The following is a 20,519-nucleotide window of genomic DNA, read 5'->3' on the forward strand; positions in this document are numbered from 1 at the left end:
CACACACACACACACACACACACACACACCCCACCTGCAATAACCCTGCTCCTGCCCAAGAGAGAGAGAGAAGAACGTGGGGGCAGAAACATGGGGGAAAATAGAGGAAAACTCAGGATCCAGCTCCTCGCTCCTTTGCCCCTTCACCGAGAATACCTTTCTGACATGAGCACAGTGTGTGTGTGTGTGTGTTAATTGCCTCCCAAGAGTGGGTTCTCCTTACTAATGTTGGATCTCGTCAATCAGCCTATGTGCATGCTACACACACACTGCTGCAGCCCCCTCCGACCGCACAGATTTATACACAATTATGTCAATCCTCTCTCTGCCACTTTTCCCATGTACTGTGTGTGTGTGTGTGTGTGTGTGTGTGTGTGTGTGTGTACATGTGGGGACAGCAATGGAAGTAGAGGGTGAGAGAGGGAGGTTTTTAATGGAAGGTGTAGAAAAGGACAGACAAACATCTTCAGGGGTGAAGCAAAACAGAAAAAAGGAGATGTGGAGGGGCAGAGGACGAGCAGAGAGTGACTGCAGCAGCACACTTCTAGTGAACAGCTAGTGCAATGTTGTCTCTTTCCCATGAAGAAGGGGGTTGAAGGGAGAGCGTACATGGGGGGAGGAGGAAGAGCACCGAAAAAAGGAGAGTGCGCTATAAAAGTGAATGAATTCTGCTGCAGTAAAAAGCCAGAGTTATTTGCTCGCTCGCTCGCTCTCTCTCTCTCCCAGCGAGGTCAGATTGTTCATCAGTGAGCTGCGTCGCAGGGGGTGGGGGCTTCAGAGAAGACACGCGTTCACAACAAAAAATAAATAAAAAAAGAGAGAGAAGAAGAAATAGCCTATATATGTGCCGTATCTGTGTTGTTAACCTTTTTCTCTATTCAAAGAAATGCACTGCTCTCCCTCCCCCCTCCTCCTCTCCTGCGAGGTCCCACTGGCCCTCCCCCTCGCCCTCCCACTACTCTCTCTCTCTCTCTCTCCCTCCCTCACTTTCCCTTCCTCGCTCGCTCTCATATTCCGCATAAAGGAATCACATTTCATTGAAGGAGAATCAGGGCTTCACTTCTCCTTCCTCTTCCTTCTTTCACAACACGGTCTCTTTCGGAGCCAGTGCCCCCCCCCCCCCCCCCCCCCTCTCTAGATCTGTCTCTCACTCTTTCTCTCCACTTCTGCTTCTTCTGCGCCCTTTTTTTTTCCATCTGTGCACTCTTTTCTTTCATTCCTCTCCTCTTCCTTTTCACTTGGTCTCCTCTCCCATTCTCACCCCCCCTCCAAAGTAAGATTCCTTCACTTTGGGTCAACTCTCCTCTTCCCTCCCCTCACAGGACTTTTGCTTTCTGTCATGTGGGACACTGCAGTCATTCTCTCTCACACGTTACTTGTGTTTGCTCTGTTCTCTTTGATCATTTCACTGCACTTCTTTTCCCCCCCACTGCATTTGCAGAAGTTTGCTGTCCCTCTTTCTTCTTCAAATCGCATATTGACCTCAGGTTTCTTTTTTCCAATTTAATTTAGCCTTTTTTTGACATGACAATTGTCAACTTTTTCGTCCTCCATTTTTTAAGGACCATGGAAAAAACATTTACCAACACTCAGGTAAGCTCTGCTAAGATCACATCTATTGCATGCGGGAACAATCAAAGCACAACTATTTAAAACAGTGCACAGCTGACAAAAAACTTAAACGGATGTGCACAGGATGAAAGTATCTAAAGTCTTTGCAGTGTTTTCTGCAGGAGCATCAGATCTACTTGCTTGACAAGAAACGTCTGCACTGAGTTGAAGAGTTGCACTGCATCACTATGCCAATGTTAGTTTTGGTTTGCATCTGTGCAACCAAAAACATTGAAAAAGACAAATGTATTGAGAAAATAATAACAAGCAAAGAAACATCTGCAGCAGAGAGAAGTGAGACCAGGCAGGGATGGTGTAAACAGATCTTTGTCCTGACTCAGCGTTGTCCTGTGGTGTTTTCCAGCAGCGACCGCTTGTGTTGCGACGAGGATTATATTTCAGCACCATGGACAGCGGCTCACTCTGCCTCGCTCTGACCGGAGCCTTAACTTTGCCGAAGCAGCTTCTGTGATCTTACCGGACAACTTTTATCCCTTAGATTACTTTTTTTTATTTTTGAGCCAAACTTTGTAACTTGCAGCCTGACGTGTACTTTGTAGGCAGTTGCAGCTTATTGGTGAACTGCTGAATATTTTAAACACAGTCGGCCACAAGTCGGTAACTGTGGTTAAATGGCTTTTTGTTCCCTGGGAGTCATGTGTGGTGAGCTTATTGATTTCTTTTTTTTTTTATATAAATTTGCTCAAGTATTGTTTCATCCATCAAAGTTATTTTGGAGGTCAGTTGCGATAGGGTGGCTGGGTGCTGGGTTTTTACTACCTTTCCTTAAAAGTAATTCGATTTTTAGATTTAAAATTTCAAAATTAGAGTAAAAGAAGTTTTTCAGACTAACGACTGATGAGCTAGGGGCATGTGAGCTGAATGCTCTCTAGTTGCAGATCAGGTGGATGTTTGCAGTTTTCAGCTTAATACATGGGAAGTAAGCACATCTCTAAGAGTCGGCCTCAACACTTTGATCGCTGACAGCGGTGTAATTGCTAGGGGGAAAGAAACACCACAGTGTGTGTGTGTGGGGGGGGGGGGGTAAAGCGTGAGGAGGAGAGGTATGAGTGGGGGATGGAGGCTGCAGAAAGTGAGCGTCAGGTGGAAAATGCAGGAATGGAGTCGAGCACAGAGGCGACAAGGAAGGCAGAGTGCGAGTACGAAGGTAAAAACTGGGCAAGAAGAAATGGGAGGAGGGGGGGGCAGGCACAGGAGAGAGGAGGAACAACAGCTCCCCTCCACCACTGCCACCACCTCTCTTTCTCTATCCTGCAGCATTTCCTGCCTTGGCCACCATGTCCTGCGCCACCCTGCTACCACTCGCTCACCACTGCAAACACGCAAGGGGAGAGACTCATGAGACGGAGGGAGGGAGGGAGACGCATACACACACACACACACACACACACACTCACCTGACTGCAACAAACAGACGAAGAAAACTAAAATAAGGTTTTAATCATTGTAAATCATTTGAGAGATGAGATCGGTTCTGCAGTGGACTGACAAAGAGAGGGGGAATGGGGCTGATCCTCATGCATGAAGGCTGCACTGACACTAATATATATTAGCAGAAACACTGCAGCAAGAGGGGGAGGGAGCCTAGGATTATGGGATGCATTGACTGTGAGGTACCAGCAGCAGTAACCGGGGAGGATGGGGGGGTGGGGGGGGACAATAGCGCACACTAAAGAGAGCGAGAGTGAGATACAGAGAAGGCAGGGGAGAATTTTGGAGGAGAATTTTGGAGGAGTGCTGACTGTGCGAAACAGACCCAGCAGTTGGCAGAAAAAGCAAAAACCTTTACCAATCACAGAGGGGGAGAGATAGGGGGAGTGAAATTAGATGGAGAAGGAGGGTTACAGGGAAGACAAGGAGAGAAAATGATTGAAAGAGAGTGTGCGTGGGGGGGGGGGTAAAATAGAGGAGAGAGAGAGGATGTCAGGGAAAATGAGAGAGGGGAGAAAAAAAGTGGGGGAGAAAGACACAAAAAGACCTTGCAGTGGCTCAGGATGGCACCTAAACGGTAGTGAAGTTGAAAGGAGGGATGAGGGGAGGGGGCAGAAATGGTCTGCAATACTAATAAGAGGAACAGAAGGAGTGGGGTGATTATGAGAGAGGAGGAGAGGAAGGAAAACAAGTGCAGGGATGTAAAAGCAGGGATACACCTGAGCTGAATGGCAAATATACCACTGGGGAAAAGCAGGGCATTGCAGTCGAGTGTATAAATGTGTGTGTGTGTGTGTGTGTGTGTGTGTGTGTGTGTGTGTGTGTGTGTGTGTGTGTGTGTGTGTGTGTGTGTGTGTGTGTGTGTGTGTGTGTGTGAGGGAGAGAGAGAGAGAGAGAGCACGAATTGCGTATGTGTTTCTGGTGCACCGCCATTTTTCCACCCGCTGCCTCATCAAAGGATGTAACCACAAGGCTTCACGCTGTTTCATCCATATCGCCTCCACCCCCCCCCCCCCCATCTCCTCCTTATTTCCCTCTCCTCTCATGCGCACTCCCCAGTGTTGAGGAGACCCCAACAGGAGAAAGCGAGGCACTGCAGCTCAGTGGAAGCACTGCGGTCACCTCCCCTTTTAGTGCGGTGTCACACCACACAGTGTACAGCCCCCCCCCCCCCCTCCTCCCTCCCCTCGGCTTGTCATTGCGCCTCACGGCGTAACTCTGATTCTGCCAGTAGAGAAGCAGCCAGAGAAGGTGTCGGTGCATGTGCAACGGTGGTGGTGGTGAGAGGATACGCAGGGCATGGATTGAGTAAAATAAGAATGAAAACAACGTGCAGGAACTGCATGAATGGATAGAGAGACACGAGGCGTGTGTACAGAGAACAAGGCGACACAATGACCCAGCAGCTCTGAGGCAGCTCAAATACACTGGGAAGGTAGAAGGAGAAAAAAAAATCCTGTCCCATCATAACAAAGCTCACAAGTGGCCAATTCCCAGAACATGAATTAAATAGCCAATCAATTAAGCAGGCGGAGAGGAAATCTACCAGGGGCAGCTCCACTACTCAGCAACACCAGTGAGAAGGTCTCCAGGGGCTGACCAATCCACACGTACTGCAGCAGCAACTCCCCCTTGGGGGGCTTGAGGTTTGTGTATATTGGTCAGCTACCCCCCCCCCCCATAGCTGCTGCTGCTGCTCTCTTGCCTTGATCGCCTCAAGCAACCTTTTCTTTTCGTTTTCTTTTTTTTTTTGAGAGAGAGAGAAGAAAAAAAAGACAATCATGTGCTCCTGGTTTTCTCCTTTTAGCCGACTGGGGATGATTAATACATAAGGCCATTTTCAGGAATAGACCAGCAGCAACGAAGCCTGTAATGGAGCTCTGAAAGCTCAGTCAGAGTCCATGACTAAAATCCTTCCAAGCCCACAGGAGGATAAATTCTTAAATATTTTTGGGTGGAGGCGCCACTTTTCTAGTGACAGAATGGATGGGGGGTGATGGAAGACATGTTTCTTAAGATCCAGGAGCTTTGATTGGTGTACGAGAGGTGAGACAAACCCGGGAACAGCTCAGAGTGTGAGGGAGGAGAAGCCTTGGGATTGGATAGTGTGTCATGACTATTTTTGGACCTGGAAAAATCGGAGCTAATATCCTTTAGTATTCAATGTTACAAACTCTGGTTCCAGGGAGAATTTGCATCAATAGAGAATAGATTTAACCCCCACGCCTCTCGCCTCTCTCTTAGGTCACTCAGACCTGTCTGCTCCTAATTAATGACACTGCCCCGCCGGCATGATTAGGCCCATTATGATCCAAGGGTACGGTGATGTGATACATGGGGCCAGACAGAGAAACGGGACAGGGAGAGAAGTATTAACGCGCTGATTCCTGACCTGTGAACTAGCCAGCGATTAGACATAGAGTAGGAGTGAGGAAGTCACAGATTAAGACTCTCAGCAGCCGGGGAGGAGGGAGAGAAGTTGGGCTTTAAGGTGAAAACAGGAAATGAGAGGGCAGGGGAATGGAGGAGAACAAAGGGAAGATGAACAGTGACTGAGGTGAGCCTCAAGGTCAAGGGTTTCGGGGCTTCAGAAGCAGCTCGATCGAGCGATAAATTAGTTGAAGGACGGAGGGAAAAAGTTCCCACAAGCGATGCTGCTGCGAAAATCGTTAGATGAGAAAGAAACCTTGCCACAGACAAGGATCACAACACACACAAACCCAAGATACGACGGATGCATAATTGAATCACAGCCTCAAAATAGATTCATCCCCCCCCCCCCCCCCCACAAACACACACTCCACCTTTTGCTTAAACAGCAGCACCCTCCTTTTAAAGCCCCATTACAACTCCACCAATCACATCCAGTGACAACACACACTGTCTCTGGTGGGAACTCTCTCTTTTTTTTGTGTGTGCTTAAATCGAAGGGGGTGTTTTCTGGGTTACCCTCAATCTAAAAATAGCCCCGGCTGTAGATTTATGATGCGAAATGAGGTGGGGGGGAAAGCAGGGAGGGAGCAAATGGAGGAAGACAAGCAGAGAAGAGCAGCACGGTGGAGTCACTTGGCAGGGGAGAAGAAAAAATCCAGTAATGCCCTGGGAAGTGATGGAAGAAGAGGCGTTATGAAAGTAGAGAGATGGGTGTGTGTGTGTGTGTGTGTGTGTGTGTGTGTGTGTGTGTGTGTGTGTGTGTGTGTGTGTGTGTGTGTGTGTGTGTGTGTGTAAGTTGACAGTCTACGCATTTAACTGCTCCCCAGACGTCCAGGAGGTGATCTCAGTGATGCTATGTTCTTCCTGTGGTTCCACTCCACTAATCCCCCCCACCAAAGACAATCTTCCTCACACCTTCCTCTCCCTCGCTCTCTCATGAATGTGTGTGTTTGTGTCTCAGCCCTCTCTCACCCCCCCCCCCCCCCCACCTATGGTCCCTTTATCAAACCTCAATTTCAGGCCTTGACACTTACCCAGAGCTGCCATGAAGAGAGAGAGAGAGAGAGAGAGACAGACAGACAGACACACGCACACACTGAAGGCACATGCGAGTAAAACAAAATGCATGCATACAAAAGCACAACGCAAACACACACACACACACACACACACACACACACATTCCTCTCAGTGGCATGAAACTGCTGTGATCTGTGGATGGGGAAACACCCACCATTTGTGCAATGTGGAATGTCAGGATTTTTGCAAAGATGAAATTTCCACGCGTCACATCAGTGGATAATTAAAACCTCCGTGTGTGTGTGTGTGTGTGTGTGTGTGTGAAAAGTGCGTTTCTCTTTGTGTCACAGCAGCGATACATATATAACACATTGAAAAGGTTTATGATTCCTATTTGATCATATTTCCACTCATCCCCATTCCTCCAGATGCTGATGGAGACACACGGCAAAATACAATTGGGAAAAAAAATCGCAGCTTCATTGTGGATAAAACGATACTTGTTGAATGCAGGTTAGACGCTGAATTTCTCTTTTATATATATATATATATTTCAGAGATGCCCAGCTGTTCGACGGACGCAGGAATGAAGCCAGCAGTAAACACAGACACACACACAGACACGGTTCAATACTCACTCGCTTCTGGCTCAGGTTCGTTTCGAGTGCGTGCGGCACATGAAGCCGAACGATCAATCACAATGTAGTTTTCTTTGTTAGATCGCTCTTTCTGGCGATTTCACGGAGTACATCCAGGTTTTCTCGCAAGCTTTCACTTGGTCTCTCTTTTTTTTTTTTTACCCCCACCCCTCCACGATTTATTACTGTAACGATAATAATAATAACCCCCCCCCCAAAAACAGGGTTGGTTGCGCGCGCGTGTCTGTCTGTCGCTGAAGATCTCGCTTTATTGCCGATTGGTACTTAGGTCATGCTGATGGTGGCGGAGGGATGCGGAGTCTGTCGGGTTGGAAAATGAAGCAGAGGTCCCCCTGGAAACTGGCTCTTCCCCCCCTCCCTCCCCCCACGTATCTATTCCCTTCGATTTCACACTCCCACCTCGTTGTTATTGCCAAGAAATACTAATAACTGACAGCCTTTGTCACAGAGTCTGTACGCGTGCGGGCGCAGGGCGCAGCTGGAACCATTCGGCTCTTCTTCGGTCTCCCCTGTTCCAACCGTTTCAGTGGAGATGCACGCAGCCTGTGGACACCCCTCTCTCTCTCTCTGTCTCTCTGTCTCTCTCTCTCTGAGGAGCGTCACCTTCTGCTCTGGTTTATATATTTCTTTTCTTCTCTGTCTCTCCCCCTTCCTCAGACGACACATGTGGGCGGATTAGAGAACAAGACAGAGGGGGTGGGAGGACCCTGGTGGATACAGAGGCTAATTTCTCACGAGGCTGCTGAACTTCATAGACTGTAAAAAAATAAAAAAAAAAATTCAAAAAAAATTGATGGAATAGAATACACACAAGGCTACGATGGGACTGTGGATTTATGGCCATGTGTTTAATTGGCTCTCATTTCTTCCTCCCCATCACCCCCTCCTCTTCCCACTTTACAGCCTGGCTGCATGGCCCACACACGCTCACTCGGCTGGACGGACGCACAAACACCATTTTGTCCACAGGTTCCCAGCCTTGACTCTGGCGGGGCTGACATCAGCAGTCATGTGGCAGACGGAGAGGCAGGTGGGTGATGTGACAAGGGGGCTGGGCCACTGGGTTCTGCCACGAGGAGGGAAGACTAGGCGCCGAATTGATGGAGGTATCTCTTTGCTCTCTTCATCCACAACAAGCACAGATGGGTCTGTGTATCATTTCAGGATAAAGAAAAACATTTTTAAAAAGAGGAAATATTTCAAGGACATTCCTGACACAAGACAGGAACAGTTTCACCCCATTATTTCAGACTTTGGGAGAAAAATAAGTCTCGCAGAAGCTAAAACTAAAAAAGTACCTCTTATTATTTGAATGCAGAAAAACCCAGCACTGCGGACACTGTTTCTGCGGGAGGTCTGTCGGTCAGACGACGATCAGCAGTGTTGCTGATGCACTTATTGACAGGAAGCTCAGAATGAGTGCAACATTGCCTCATAAAAATTACAACAGTAGTAAAAGGGCAAAGGCTACTGCAAGGTGCCTGTAGCGTTTTCCTTTGACCACAAAATGTTCTTGTAAGAGCAGAGTGCAGGACAGACGAAGGGAGAGCAGAGGAGACACGGTGAAATGGAAGTGCATTTAGAATTAGTGCTGAGGACATAATGTTACTGTTAAATTAACCATTTTAAAACTGCTTAAGGGATGTTTATAAATACATAACTTCATTTTCTCTTTCACTTCCTTTTCCAAACAAGGCAATCAGAGATGGCAGATTTCACCACCATTCACTTAACATTGCATATGTCATTTTGCAGAAAATTGCGTCATTTCATTATCAAGTTTGCTACAGATTTTAGTCTATGAACTCAAAGGGCTATTGAACAAGGAGCTATAACAACTTGACCTTTAATTGCAAAATGTGGTATATGACCTCTAGTTTTGATATGTATGTCAAGCGGGTGATAGGTCACCTTTGAATGCATTCATAAAATTTGATGAACATTTCTGAACTTTGAACTAATTTACCGCAAGAAGATGTCATAGGTCAAATTGAATGCCACAAACCCCAAAAGCCCTTTAATAAGTTTCCCAATGCCGGGGGTCCAATCTCGATACAACCATTAGTTGATGAGATATACAAATTTGGCCGTGGTGACCTTGACCTTTGACTTTGGTGACCCACAATGTATTAATGTGCAGAAAAATCCATATTAACTGGTACATCAAGTTTGATTAAGATCTGTTCACATGTGCTTGAGTTATATTGTAGACATTGACTCACGGAGAAAACCAGATAGAAGCCAAAAACAACACTCTCACTGTAATGAGACTACAGCTCACTACAGTGTCTCAGAGTCCAAACCATTTAACTCACATGTGTTCAGCCTGTGGACCGTTCAAAAACAAACTGTCAAGGAAAGGTCAGTTGTCCTAGTGCTGTAAGGCTTCAGTGCCAAACACTGAGCCACTGCACCGTTGAATGGCTGCATTATTCGGGCGCACACACACACACACCTCTAGTTTTCAAGAATTGTCACCAAAAATCGGGACATTGGGTCAGTTAGATGACCGAGTGCTTTAGGCAGACCACACAAAGTGAAAAGCAGGATATATTATAATATTAAGGAAGTCTGATAAGCACTCACACAGGCCCATAAATGCCAGTTCTCAAAAAGCGAACCCACTCGCCTGGGCGCCGACGCGCAGGCCAGGGCAGATGAGCATGAAGTCATCCGCTGAAAGTAGCTGACACGGTTTCTTCATAAACCGGCATGAATACTGAATGTTCAACCCTGCGCGCACCACGAGTGAGCATTAGTCAACGCGGACACATCCACAGTCGGTCTCTTGGCGGCAGCACGGTGCAGCTCATGCATAAGGAAGCAGCGAGACCTGAGGAGACACTGTGTGGTCAAGAGAAGAGACTGGGGGGGGGGACAGCTGTGTGTCGACGTCCTCGGTCTCATTGGTTTACCATTATTTCCTGTAAATGTCATTAATGGGTGGAAACTTTATAATTTATATGTATAGATATAACATCTTTCCAATAAAATCACATCTGTCAGAAAAGTTGAACTACGACTCTTTTTTTAAAATGTCTTTTTCATTGTATATCAATTTCCTAGAAATGGTAAATATGCAGGTGTAAAATGTTCAATCTCAACGAAAAAGAATTTGGGTTCAGAGGTCATGTCCAAACTGGGATTACCGATTAAACTGTAAACTGCAACGTTTCCAATGTAGAATTAAATTCAGAAAAGGGTTTTCTAAAGACTTTAAAAAAAGAAATGTTAACTTTTTTTAATCCTAACATTCTGTTCGTGATCTACACTGAAACGTAAATTCTTAACCAACTTAAATGATTACCTATCTTTTTTCACTGTGTCCCTTCTCCGTATGGACGCAACAGGCTCAAACATTCTCATATTAATTTGCTTTGATAAAAACCTTTTATGAGACTGACTGAGCACATTTACATACATGTAAGTGTCCTGGTTAGGAGTCTTATCCCAGTTTTGCTGTTACAGAATATGATCTTTAGATTGGTACATGAGAAACCAGCTGTGTTTTCATTTCGCAATATCTCGCTCACAATATTCTTGACCAACAGTGTGCGTAGAAAACTGGAAGAGGTTACTAATAGGTTATAAAAACTACAAGTTCCTCACCACCTGGACAAAAGCTTACGCAGGATAATAAGTACTTCTGATCGTATGACATTGTTGTGAAATGTTCCTGGCGCAGTCCTGTTAACAGTGTGACTGGCCAGAAGAAAAAAAGAGTATCAGTGTTCCAGGAAGTCAAAAGAACACGTTTCCTATGAAAACTGACTACAGTGAACAGCCTACAACATGTATTGTATTTATTGTATATCTATGACTGTATATTATATAGGGTAAACACACAGGATTGCTGGCCTTGAGGACTGACAATGAGAAACAGGTGGTTCAATAATCCTTATTGACGTTGCCCATCACTAATTGTAAAATGGTTTCCACTGACTCTGAGCTACTTGAAAGTGGTTGCACAGGTTGTAAAATTGGGATTTGGCGTGTGAACTAAAAAAAAGAGACAAATCATACTTTGCCAAAGGTGCCATTTTAAAAGCAGCGCGCTCGAGAGCCCACAGACCAGGCACACGACGACAAATGTCAATATTGACTCTAAACTGCTCGCGAGACAGGCGCCATGTCGCAGTAGTGGGGAAGAAGGCGAGCAACCTTTCTATTGAAATACAAAACCAAGTGCCGTGTTAGGAACAGCAGCGATTCTTCCGGTCCCATCGTGAGACGAGTCAAAATGAGTGGATGCAGTCGGATGGCCATGTTATTTCCAGCACTGCAGCTGTTAAGAGGAACATTGCAGAAAGTCTGTAAAGCAACTCTGCCGTCCTCCGGAGCTGCGTGCCACAGCTTCATCGTGGTTCTCCAAATCAACTGAGCACCGTCCAATTAACTAATTTAAAAATTAAAAGGCTTAAATAATCTATTATTGTGAAAATGTAAGTAGAACCTTGATCATCTTTTTTACCAGAGCGTTACTGAGATCACACTTTTATACACACACACCAACCCAATCTATTTACAACTGATAAATTGCTTAGGTAGGATTTTGGGTTGGTCTGCAGTTTTCTACATGGCTATCTTCCAGACTCAGGCTGATATCTAATCATAACAAAGGCCTGAATATCAAAGGGCACTCTAATTTAATTTTAATTTCAGAAAAAAAAGACAAGAACTGTTCTGTTTGCCATCAACGTGTAAAGACACAGAGGCATGACACTGGATGAATGATGAGTGTCAATGTGACTAAGTAAATCAAACATCTTTCCGATAAAATCACTTCTCCGTATGGACGCAACAGGCTCAAACATTCTCATATTAATTTGCTTTGATAAAAACCTTTTATGAGACTGACTGAGCACATTTACATACATGTAAGTGTCCTGGTTAGGAGTCTTATCCCAGTTTTGCTGTTACAGAATATGATCTTTAGATTGGTACATGAGAAACCAGCTGTGTTTTCATTTCGCAATATCTCGCTCACAATATTCTTGACCAACAGTGTGCGTAGAAAACTGGAAGAGGTTACTAATAGGTTATAAAAACTACAAGTTCCTCACCACCTGGACAAAAGCTTACGCAGAATAATAAGTACTTCTGATCGTATGACATTGTTGTGAAATGTTCCTGGCGCAGTCCTGTTAACAGTGTGACTGGCCAGAAGAAAAAAAGAGTATCAGTGTTCCAGGAAGTCAAAAGGAACACGTTTCCTGTGAGAAAGTGACTAAGAAGACATACACTGTATGAAAACAACAGCTGGACTCAGAAGGAGGACGGAGCATAGAAGCGAGAATGAACTGAATATGATCTGATCTGTTCTGTGGCTTGAGCTGAGATTGAAGATCCCGTTGAAACTGCAAACCCAAGTCTCTTCTCATAATCACTGCCACCACAATGTCCGGTACACAACTGGGATATTTACAGAGACAAATGAGGTGTGGACAACGGAACTTTGAATGTAAGGCACATCCGTGTGCATTTTTACAGTCCCTTTTCATTTTTAGCTGCGTTAATTTTTTATAAAGTCTAACCCCCTGTGTTCGGCAAGTCACAAAATTTTAAGTGACAAATGGATTCGCGCTCACGTAGCCCTGGTGCAGGCCTAGTTATTTCCCAGAGAAGTTAGTGAGAGCTGTTGCCTGTGCAGCATAGTGAAATTTTTATGAGGGCTATAGTTTATTCAAGAAACCATACAGCTTCAAAAATATAGTATAGCTGATTGGCTTTCATCATCAATCAGTTACAGGCCCTCAGTCGCTCCAGGGTCGGATTCATGACAGTGGCCTCACTATAGATGAAAACACATCATCATCATTATCAACCGTATAAACCGGACATTTAGTATATATATACACATTTAAGAGGATCAAGAACCTGGCAACTTTTCTCTCTCTGTGCTCCTGTTTGTAATCTCACAACAGATTGACAGGGGGAGACATTACAAACTGTAGTTTCACCCGTGAACTTCTGGGGAAATCCAGGAATCATCTCTGTACAAAAATAGTTATCTCTTGTCAGCTGATGAATCAGTACCTGCATTCAAGTTTACACCGAGGTCTGCTCTTCTGTTTTTCATCCGCCAGAGGCCCTTCGTGACATCTGACCCAGCTCCGCACAGTCTAATTTAGAGCCCGGGGGCTGCAGACCAAGGGCGTCTGCTTCATTTCAGCAATTTGGGCCACACTGCATCAGCCTCTGGGCAGCAAATCACACTGACATACTGCTGGCAAACGAGGAGCCCAATTCCCTCACATTATCACCATGACTGAGGCAAAGGAGCCAAATGCCAAATCCCATACAATTAACAGCCTGGGTGAAACGGTGTCGGATAATATCGAACTTCATCAAAATAATGATTAAAACAATCTTAATGGATAACGATATTAAAAGAATGTTGGAACAAGGGCTTGTTATGGAGGACAACCGACCACGAAACGCACTGTTGGGAAAAATAAATGTCTGCATGTGAAGCAAAATCAATCAGGAAGGGCAGTTCATCTCAATGCTCAATGCTACTTGTCCCTCGCCTTGCATTTTCTGTTTCAGAATGATAAAAGAACTGAATTTTTATCCGCCTGAGGCTTCCGAAACATGAGAGCCTGGACTCTTCCGACCAAGTTGTGCAAGTTTCATTTCTACTGTGAGAGGGGGGCACCGTCTGGATCAAACATGGGCAGCGAATTACACTGGCATACTGTACGAGAAGCCCCATCACCATCACTGGAGCATGAGACGCATTTCAAGAGCGGCAAAAATAAAAAACTCTACTGTCTGATTCAACAAACAATATAAGGCAACTTGCTGAAAAGTCATCTGATGATGTCTGGAGATTTTAAATCAAAGGATAGATTTGTGAACAGAACGACAGTACAGTAGACGTTAGTGGTCTACAGCTACTGTTCAACATGTCTGCGACGCTGCTCCACAGTTTGACACGTGGTAGAAGAAGGAGAAACCATGCTGTTGTAAGCTGGCACCACTATAAGGAGTACGGTGTTGCAGCCGTTACTGCGCTTGGGTCAAATGAGAGCAGCAAATACCCAAAAGGTTAAGTTTAAAACATGATACAACAAATTAAGAATATGACAGAAGGCTCATATCTGCAAGTGACACGAACAGAACAATTGGCAAGATGATATATATACTACAAATGCAACAGAGCTACAGAGAATGAAATAGTATGTTTGAGTCAACTTTTAAACGTACAACTTTTTAAGGCAACCAGGAATCAAATCACAAACCAAAGACAAACGTTTTAAAAGACTGGACATTCATTGTTTGGCACTGGAAATTTGATTTCCATGTTCCCCGGAGCTCTCTGTCGAGGAGCTGCCAGATTGGAACACCTGCTTCAAGCTGCAGGGGAATGATGTTGGGAAATGATGTCTGGAAATTTCTTGTAAAAAGGCCCAGAGTAAATAAATCTCTCGTGGTTTGGTTTATTCGCAGTTTGAGACACAGATGGAGATGCTCAGGAAAAAACATTCCGGTGTTTGCTTAAATCCTGGCAAATCCGCAAGAACAACCGGCCTACGCTTCCTGGAATTGAGGCTGACAAAAACACATTCTTGTAGAAATCTTGGTTTTCATTGACATTCTGAATTGTGTGCTTTCAGGGACCGTCCTGATAGATCTTGAGTGTCATATTATACCGTGATAACTGTTCCACAGCCGTTACTTTCATGTCAGTCAGGTCTGCTCTGATTGTCAGAGGTCATCTGTCCTCTGTTCATAATCCCATGGGATTCTTGCCCCTGTTCTTGATTCTGGGGAACTTGGGTTTTCTGTCACTTTTCTTGTCCGAGTCTTTGTTCCTGTGACTGGCTTTAATCTCTGCTTCCCACTGTTTTCTCACCATGGTGTACAGCCTCATGGTGGCCTGTGCGTCTTGGACCTGGAGAACAGTGGAAAGAAGATTAGACCATTTTGTATTATTCATAATTACCTTTTGCAATTTTGTGAAATTTTGGTACGTTCGTGTGTGAATGTATTTTTTGTTTTTAAGCAGTAATGAATTGAATTGTGTGGAAAATTACGGGTGAGAGCTTCGTTTCATGTGTTGTTGACTTACAGATGAATGTTCACCCTGCTGGACCTTCACATTGAGTATTTCTCTACAGAGGACTTTCAGTGCCGGCCGACCACTCTAAAAGAAGAAAATCCTTTCAATCATTATCATTTTAATTTTCACCATTGGGTCACAGACCCTCTACAGTCCTTTTGGCAGAGGTTTGTTAAGAGTCCCGGTGTCATACAATTACCTTCACAATCTTCTTAAAAGGTTTATACTTCTGAGTGTCCCGGATTTTCTTTTTTGGATGATCCAAGAGTAAAATCTGAAACAGGGGTTTTATGGCTGGTTAATAAATGCTTTTTTTGAACACTCCTGACAACGCATATCATGTGACACATGCACTGAGCATTCGCTTAAAATGGAAGCAGTTGGTTGCTTAGTTTCAGAAAGTATTACAAAAGAGAAATAAGAATGGTGAAAAGTAAGAGCAGGGATTTCTTTTCTTGGACCGAGGACAAGTGGAACTGGCACGTAAGCAATTTTTTTTGCCTTCACCGCTGGTAGTCGAGTTGTGCCTGATAAGAACCATTTAGAAAAGCAGATGCAGGCGACTACATCATCGTTTCCAAACATTTCTGTTTTGGCCCATCCATATTACAATGCAGGCCCAAAGTTTTCGAACTAAAACGGGGCAAACACCCTTTCCAAACTTCTCTGTTTAGGCGCTCAAAAACTGTCATAAAGTGGCTGTAGCCTCAGATAACAATTCCACGCTACCTTTAGGTCATTGTGTATGGCATGTCCAACAACTATTCTGCCTTGCAGGATCTCGCCGACCTCCCTCCGCACCGTCCGTACATCCTCTCCTGCAGTGACGAAAACATGGATCATAAATTATGGTGCAACAGTAAATGAAGGCTACTTTATAGCAATTGAATATAACACATTTCATGTTTCACATTCTGTTGCTTACTGTTCATTCCAATTGATTTTCCGGACTCACCGTCTTTGATGTCCTCTGGCCGGATGCCACTGACGGCTGTCCTGTAGTCTGTCACCTTCTCTGTGGGCTTTACATATTTGTCATAGATGCATTTCCCAAAGTGGTTCACGAGGGAGACGCGCGCCAAGATGCTGTCTTCTCCATCTGGACCCACTCCCACCATCTCACAATCAATAGCCACAGCTCTGGTGAGGCTGATGTCGGCAAACGGCAACCAGGGTGATAAGAGAGGAGAGTTGTGACTACTATGACCGATGGTTAAAACTGGGGAGAAAGCCTCGCTCTGCTTTCGTTACATATATTGAAAAGCTGATTTGTCTGTCACTTGTAACTCCTGCACCTCATATCTATCTATCTATCTCTCTAGTATGGGTCGTACTAGTGTTTTTACATCACTGATCTTCACTTTCAATAATTTCCTATGACACGTTGAAGTGTTTTAAGACTCATGACTTTGTTTTACAATCAAGGCAGGTACAGAATCAGACTTGTATTCACAAGTCATCCAATCCAGATAATCAACAGAAAACACATCATGTGTTTTTCCAGCAGGATCTACAGTTTTGAATGTAAAAGAAAATTATGGCAGCATTGGAGTTGGATGATTTTTTGTTGTTGTTGCTGCTGCATCTTTTAATTTGTGGAGTAGCCTTAATTAATCTAAATAGCCTATTTATTTGATCCGTAAATTATCTAATTTTTCTTTCCAGGAGGTGCAACATCAAATATTTGACAATACCTCAAAGTAAAATTACAGATTTCATCACTCAATGCCAAAATCTCTATTCCCAAATATATTAACATGGGTCAATAACATAAATTAAAGTTGATTTCTTTTATGCCATTAGAAAGAGAGGCAAAAAGGTTAATGAAAGGCTGCTAGGAAGGTATAAAAACACATTCAGCGATACAAACCACTATGAAAATAGTTGGCGGTAATATTAAATGTTGTGCAATTTGTAGTGAATGTAAAAACTACAAATAAAGCAGCTTGGTCCTTTGAAGGCACGGGCAAACACAGCAGCACTCATTCTCAATCTCACAGCATTATCTTACCAATAAACACTTTTTGAAGCAAATCTGTGCGGCACCAACACGAGACGACACACTTTGCCATCACTCACCCCTCGAAGGCTTTCTCCTTGACCAGGGCGCTCTCTGGGTCCTTGCTCTTCTGAACGCCCTGCTTCCTCCTCATGATCTCTGCGGCCTCTGCTCCAACTGTCGCCTCGATGTCGTCAGGGTCCACATCGTCAAACCAAAGGTCCTGTCTACGAGAGCACAGAAGTTAGCAGCCAGAACTGTTCCTGACCTTAATATTAGCAGAAGTTACTGCTGTGCATTTACTCTGTAGGCGTTTTCTCTTCGGCCACAGGCTTCTTTTTCTTGGCTGCCTGCTCGTCGTTTGATGCCCTTTTCCTCTTCGGGGCTGCAGACTGTCCCGCCTGTGAGACGACAGGAACCTTCGAGTTCCCCGCCGGGTCCTTGGGGACAACACTGTTGGGCACACTTTTGTGCTTCCCTTTTTTCCCAGTGTCCGTCTGTCCAGGACCGGTGTTGGTCTTGGAAATATTTTTAGAAGAATTTTCTTTGGCTTCCTTTTTTGGCAGAGCACCATTCTGTTTTTTCGTTGCCACGGGCCGTTTCTCCTCCGGCTGACTGGCTTTTAACTTCTGTGGAAGATTTGCAAATATTATGAACAATCTTCAGGAAAGTACTGAAAGCGTGAGACATGGTAATCACGTGTACTGTAATGTTCCAAGACACAGACTCTCACCTCTTGCAGCGCCTTCCAGTTGGCAGAGAAGTGTTGGGGGTTGTTTGGAGGCTGCACCTGGTCGTTCGACTGAGGCTTTTTCACTTTCAATTTCTTCTCAAACCAGAATGTCTTCTTCTTCTTCGCATCGTCGTTTTTCTTTCCAGATGCGGCCTGTTGTACTTCAGCTGCAGAGTCACTTTTCTTTGCCTTCACCTTTGCCATCGTGGTCGCTCTCGGTGACTGGTTCTGTATTATTTGGGGGACGTAGGTTCAGTCTGTTAAACGTCCTCAGCCACGCTGCACCATCGGAGCTCCGCCAGCCACCAGGCAAAGTTAGAGGGAAAAACAAGAAGTGCTCAATGCTGTGCCGCTAAGAAATGCTTACCCAGCGGTAACTTTACCATAACGCCACGCCAAAGCTGAGAAGTCTGTCTGATATTTTCATTAACGCCTGACAAAACTGCTCCGCGGTAAGTCCCAGGTGCTCAGAAGCCATGCTGGACCATTCAGTTCCGCAGTGTGCGTCAACTAAATGTGTCCGACAACACCACGTCGTGACATAAACTCGCCTCGTTATTTACAAAGCTAAACAATACAAATACTACTGCAAATGTTCAACTAATTCCCACACACAATTTTCGTGGTATGTTGTTGAGTTAAAAGATGACGTGTTGCTGTTTGTTTCGCTTTTTATCAAAATCACGGAACAACATTTAGGGCAACTGTTTCACATCGAACGATATATGAGGTGGGACAACATACAGGCAGGATAATTGATCGACGATCGCCTTTTTGACAGAAGTGCTGTTTTTAAAAATAGCCTGGTAGAGACGATGCTTATCACTTATTTTTTTACAGTTTAGATGAAGAACATTTTTTCTATTTTGGATAAATACGTCATGTCGCACATTTCGAGGACTTAAATATCCAAAGCTCAGTAAAAGTGCGTTGACCGGAAATATTTTAGCTGCTATTAGCAGCAGCTAAATTAACCAAACTTCACTTCCTCATTTCTCTGTCTTTGATTTGGTTTCAGATCATGGTGACCATGACTCCCTCACCTCTGCCAGAGAGAGCCATTTATGGCTTTGTTCTTTTCCTTGGCTCACAGTTCGGCTTCTGTAAGTCAAATATGTTCACTTTACCCTTCAAACATCAAAATACGTTCACCAAAATTGTGTGTGTTTGTGAAGTACCTGCAAAGAGACCCTGTCTGCAACCTGACACCTTCATCCTTTCCTCTCTCCACAGTTCTGTATTGCCTGTGGGCTTTCATACCCGAGGAGTGGCTTCACTCAGTCGGGCTGACTTACTGGCCTCAAAAGTGAGTTGAACACATGGTAATCAGTCTGATTTCAGGACTGTTATAAGAAAGAATATGCCTGAGCAAATGTGTGCCCCAAACTAGAAGTCGTACGAGCTCTCAGCTGAAACATTTTGTCTCGTGCAGATATTGGGCTCTTGCAGTGCCAATCTATCTGCTGGTTGTATTAATGCTCGTTGTGCTGATGCTGTTCGGGGTGAACATGAACAACACAGCTCCGCTCGACTCCGTGGACAGCATCACAGGTGAGGACGTGTCCATATGTTAACTTTGACCTACTGTTTGGGTGGCAAGGAGACTTATATTTGCACTATAGTGCGCACTTAAGAGAATACAGTAATTAGTCTTATAATTTCTTCTGCTAAGAATAATAAGAACTACAGCAATGAATCAAAGTCCTGAATGTCAACAGGAACAGCATTTTAAAAGGTCAAGATATCATGTACTGCATATTATAATCTAATATAAATATACATGATGCAGTTGATCTCTGACATAAAGCCTCATGACATGACAAAATACTCAAATTAATTACTATTAAGTTTGGATCCTTGTGACCCTAACACCCTTGTATGACTACTTTCGATCACAGATGTGTACGCCCGAAGCCAGACGTCAGAGAGCTGCCACAAGGGGCAAATACCCAGACTGAAAGATGTTTCCATCAGCGAAGTCAACAAAATGTTTTACTTTTCGCCCAAATGATGGCGAACAGAGACTGATTTTGAGTAGGAGAGAAGCTGCTGTGGATGTAAAGTATTGTCACTGTTTACACCTTGTTTATTTAAGAAGGATTATGCTTTAATTATTTACAGCGGAACAATGCAACATGGACCAAAGGTTCACTGGCTGAGTCGACTTTCCCTCTCTCTGTCTGTGTGTGTGTGTTTGTTAATAACAGTGATATGCTGATGTGATGGATTGGATAACAATATCACAATTTTCTGTTGGAGGAAAAAGGTAGCATGGCAGTATTTTTGAGAAATTGCAGTCTTTTTAAATATTGTAATATTTTGTGCATGATTATGCTTCATAATCATATAAAAGCAATAGGATGTTTTATATACATGATGTCCTGTAGCATTAGAGGGTGACTTGGACAAGTTTGAATTGTCCTGAATCAGATTTACGAATATAAAGATGGTGTTAGATTTTATTGTAAAATAGGTCCGTCTGATTGGTCTACATCACAACAAGAGCTGCAATAAAGAAAAACAATTCTTCCACTGAATTAATTCCAC

At 44.3% G+C, this 20,519-nt stretch overlaps 3 protein-coding genes and 1 long non-coding RNA gene across 13 annotated transcripts in view; 2 read left to right on the top strand and 2 right to left on the bottom strand.

The window, feature by feature from the left end:
• kcnc3b (potassium voltage-gated channel, Shaw-related subfamily, member 3b) overlaps nucleotides 1-7,772 on the bottom strand; it is a 45,884-nt gene extending 38,112 nt beyond the window's left edge. For all 8 annotated transcript variants that reach the window (XM_035612721.2, XM_035612710.2, XM_035612720.2 and 5 more), the window contains exon 1: nucleotides 7,155-7,772. The gene's annotated coding sequence lies outside the window, so the exon portion shown is untranslated. The remainder of the gene's footprint in view (nucleotides 1-7,154) is intronic.
• On the top strand, nucleotides 1,135-10,191 carry LOC124849433. The gene is made up of 2 exons (XR_007029858.1): nucleotides 1,135-1,593; nucleotides 8,079-10,191. It is a non-coding gene; the product is annotated as an uncharacterized LOC124849433 (long non-coding RNA).
• Nucleotides 10,192-13,980: 3,789 nt separating this feature from the next.
• Nucleotides 13,981-18,493, bottom strand: rexo4 (REX4 homolog, 3'-5' exonuclease). 2 transcript variants are annotated; one of them, XM_035612560.1, is made up of 9 exons: nucleotides 18,340-18,493; nucleotides 17,973-18,200; nucleotides 17,543-17,868; nucleotides 17,320-17,466; nucleotides 16,196-16,389; nucleotides 15,970-16,058; nucleotides 15,440-15,514; nucleotides 15,250-15,324; nucleotides 13,981-15,072 (listed from the first exon to the last, which is right to left on the bottom strand). In XM_035612560.1, the coding sequence occupies exons 2-9, from the start codon at nucleotides 18,174-18,176 to the stop codon at nucleotides 14,908-14,910; spliced, it is 1,275 nt and encodes a 424-aa protein (XP_035468453.1). In that variant the 5' UTR covers nucleotides 18,177-18,200; nucleotides 18,340-18,493; the 3' UTR covers nucleotides 13,981-14,907. The 2 variants fall into 2 exon arrangements, with proteins under 2 accessions (XP_035468453.1, XP_035468452.1); XM_035612559.1 differs by having other exon boundaries at nucleotides 17,973-18,482.
• Nucleotides 18,494-18,687: 194 nt separating this feature from the next.
• On the top strand, nucleotides 18,688-20,518 carry LOC118287416 (phosphatidylinositol glycan anchor biosynthesis, class P). 2 transcript variants are annotated; one of them, XM_035612563.1, is made up of 5 exons: nucleotides 18,688-18,897; nucleotides 18,991-19,075; nucleotides 19,206-19,278; nucleotides 19,405-19,523; nucleotides 19,871-20,518. In XM_035612563.1, exons 2-5 carry the CDS (start codon nucleotides 18,994-18,996, stop codon nucleotides 19,981-19,983), a joined length of 387 nt encoding a protein of 128 aa, XP_035468456.1. In that variant the 5' UTR covers nucleotides 18,688-18,897; nucleotides 18,991-18,993; the 3' UTR covers nucleotides 19,984-20,518. The 2 variants fall into 2 exon arrangements, with proteins under 2 accessions (XP_035468456.1, XP_035468457.1); XM_035612564.1 differs by having other exon boundaries at nucleotides 18,714-18,778.
• Nucleotide 20,519: the final 1 nt, after the last annotated feature.

The sequence above is a fragment of the Scophthalmus maximus genome, chromosome 16 (assembly GCF_022379125.1).
Source record: "Scophthalmus maximus strain ysfricsl-2021 chromosome 16, ASM2237912v1, whole genome shotgun sequence".
NCBI classification, from domain to species: domain Eukaryota; kingdom Metazoa; phylum Chordata; class Actinopteri; order Pleuronectiformes; family Scophthalmidae; genus Scophthalmus; species Scophthalmus maximus.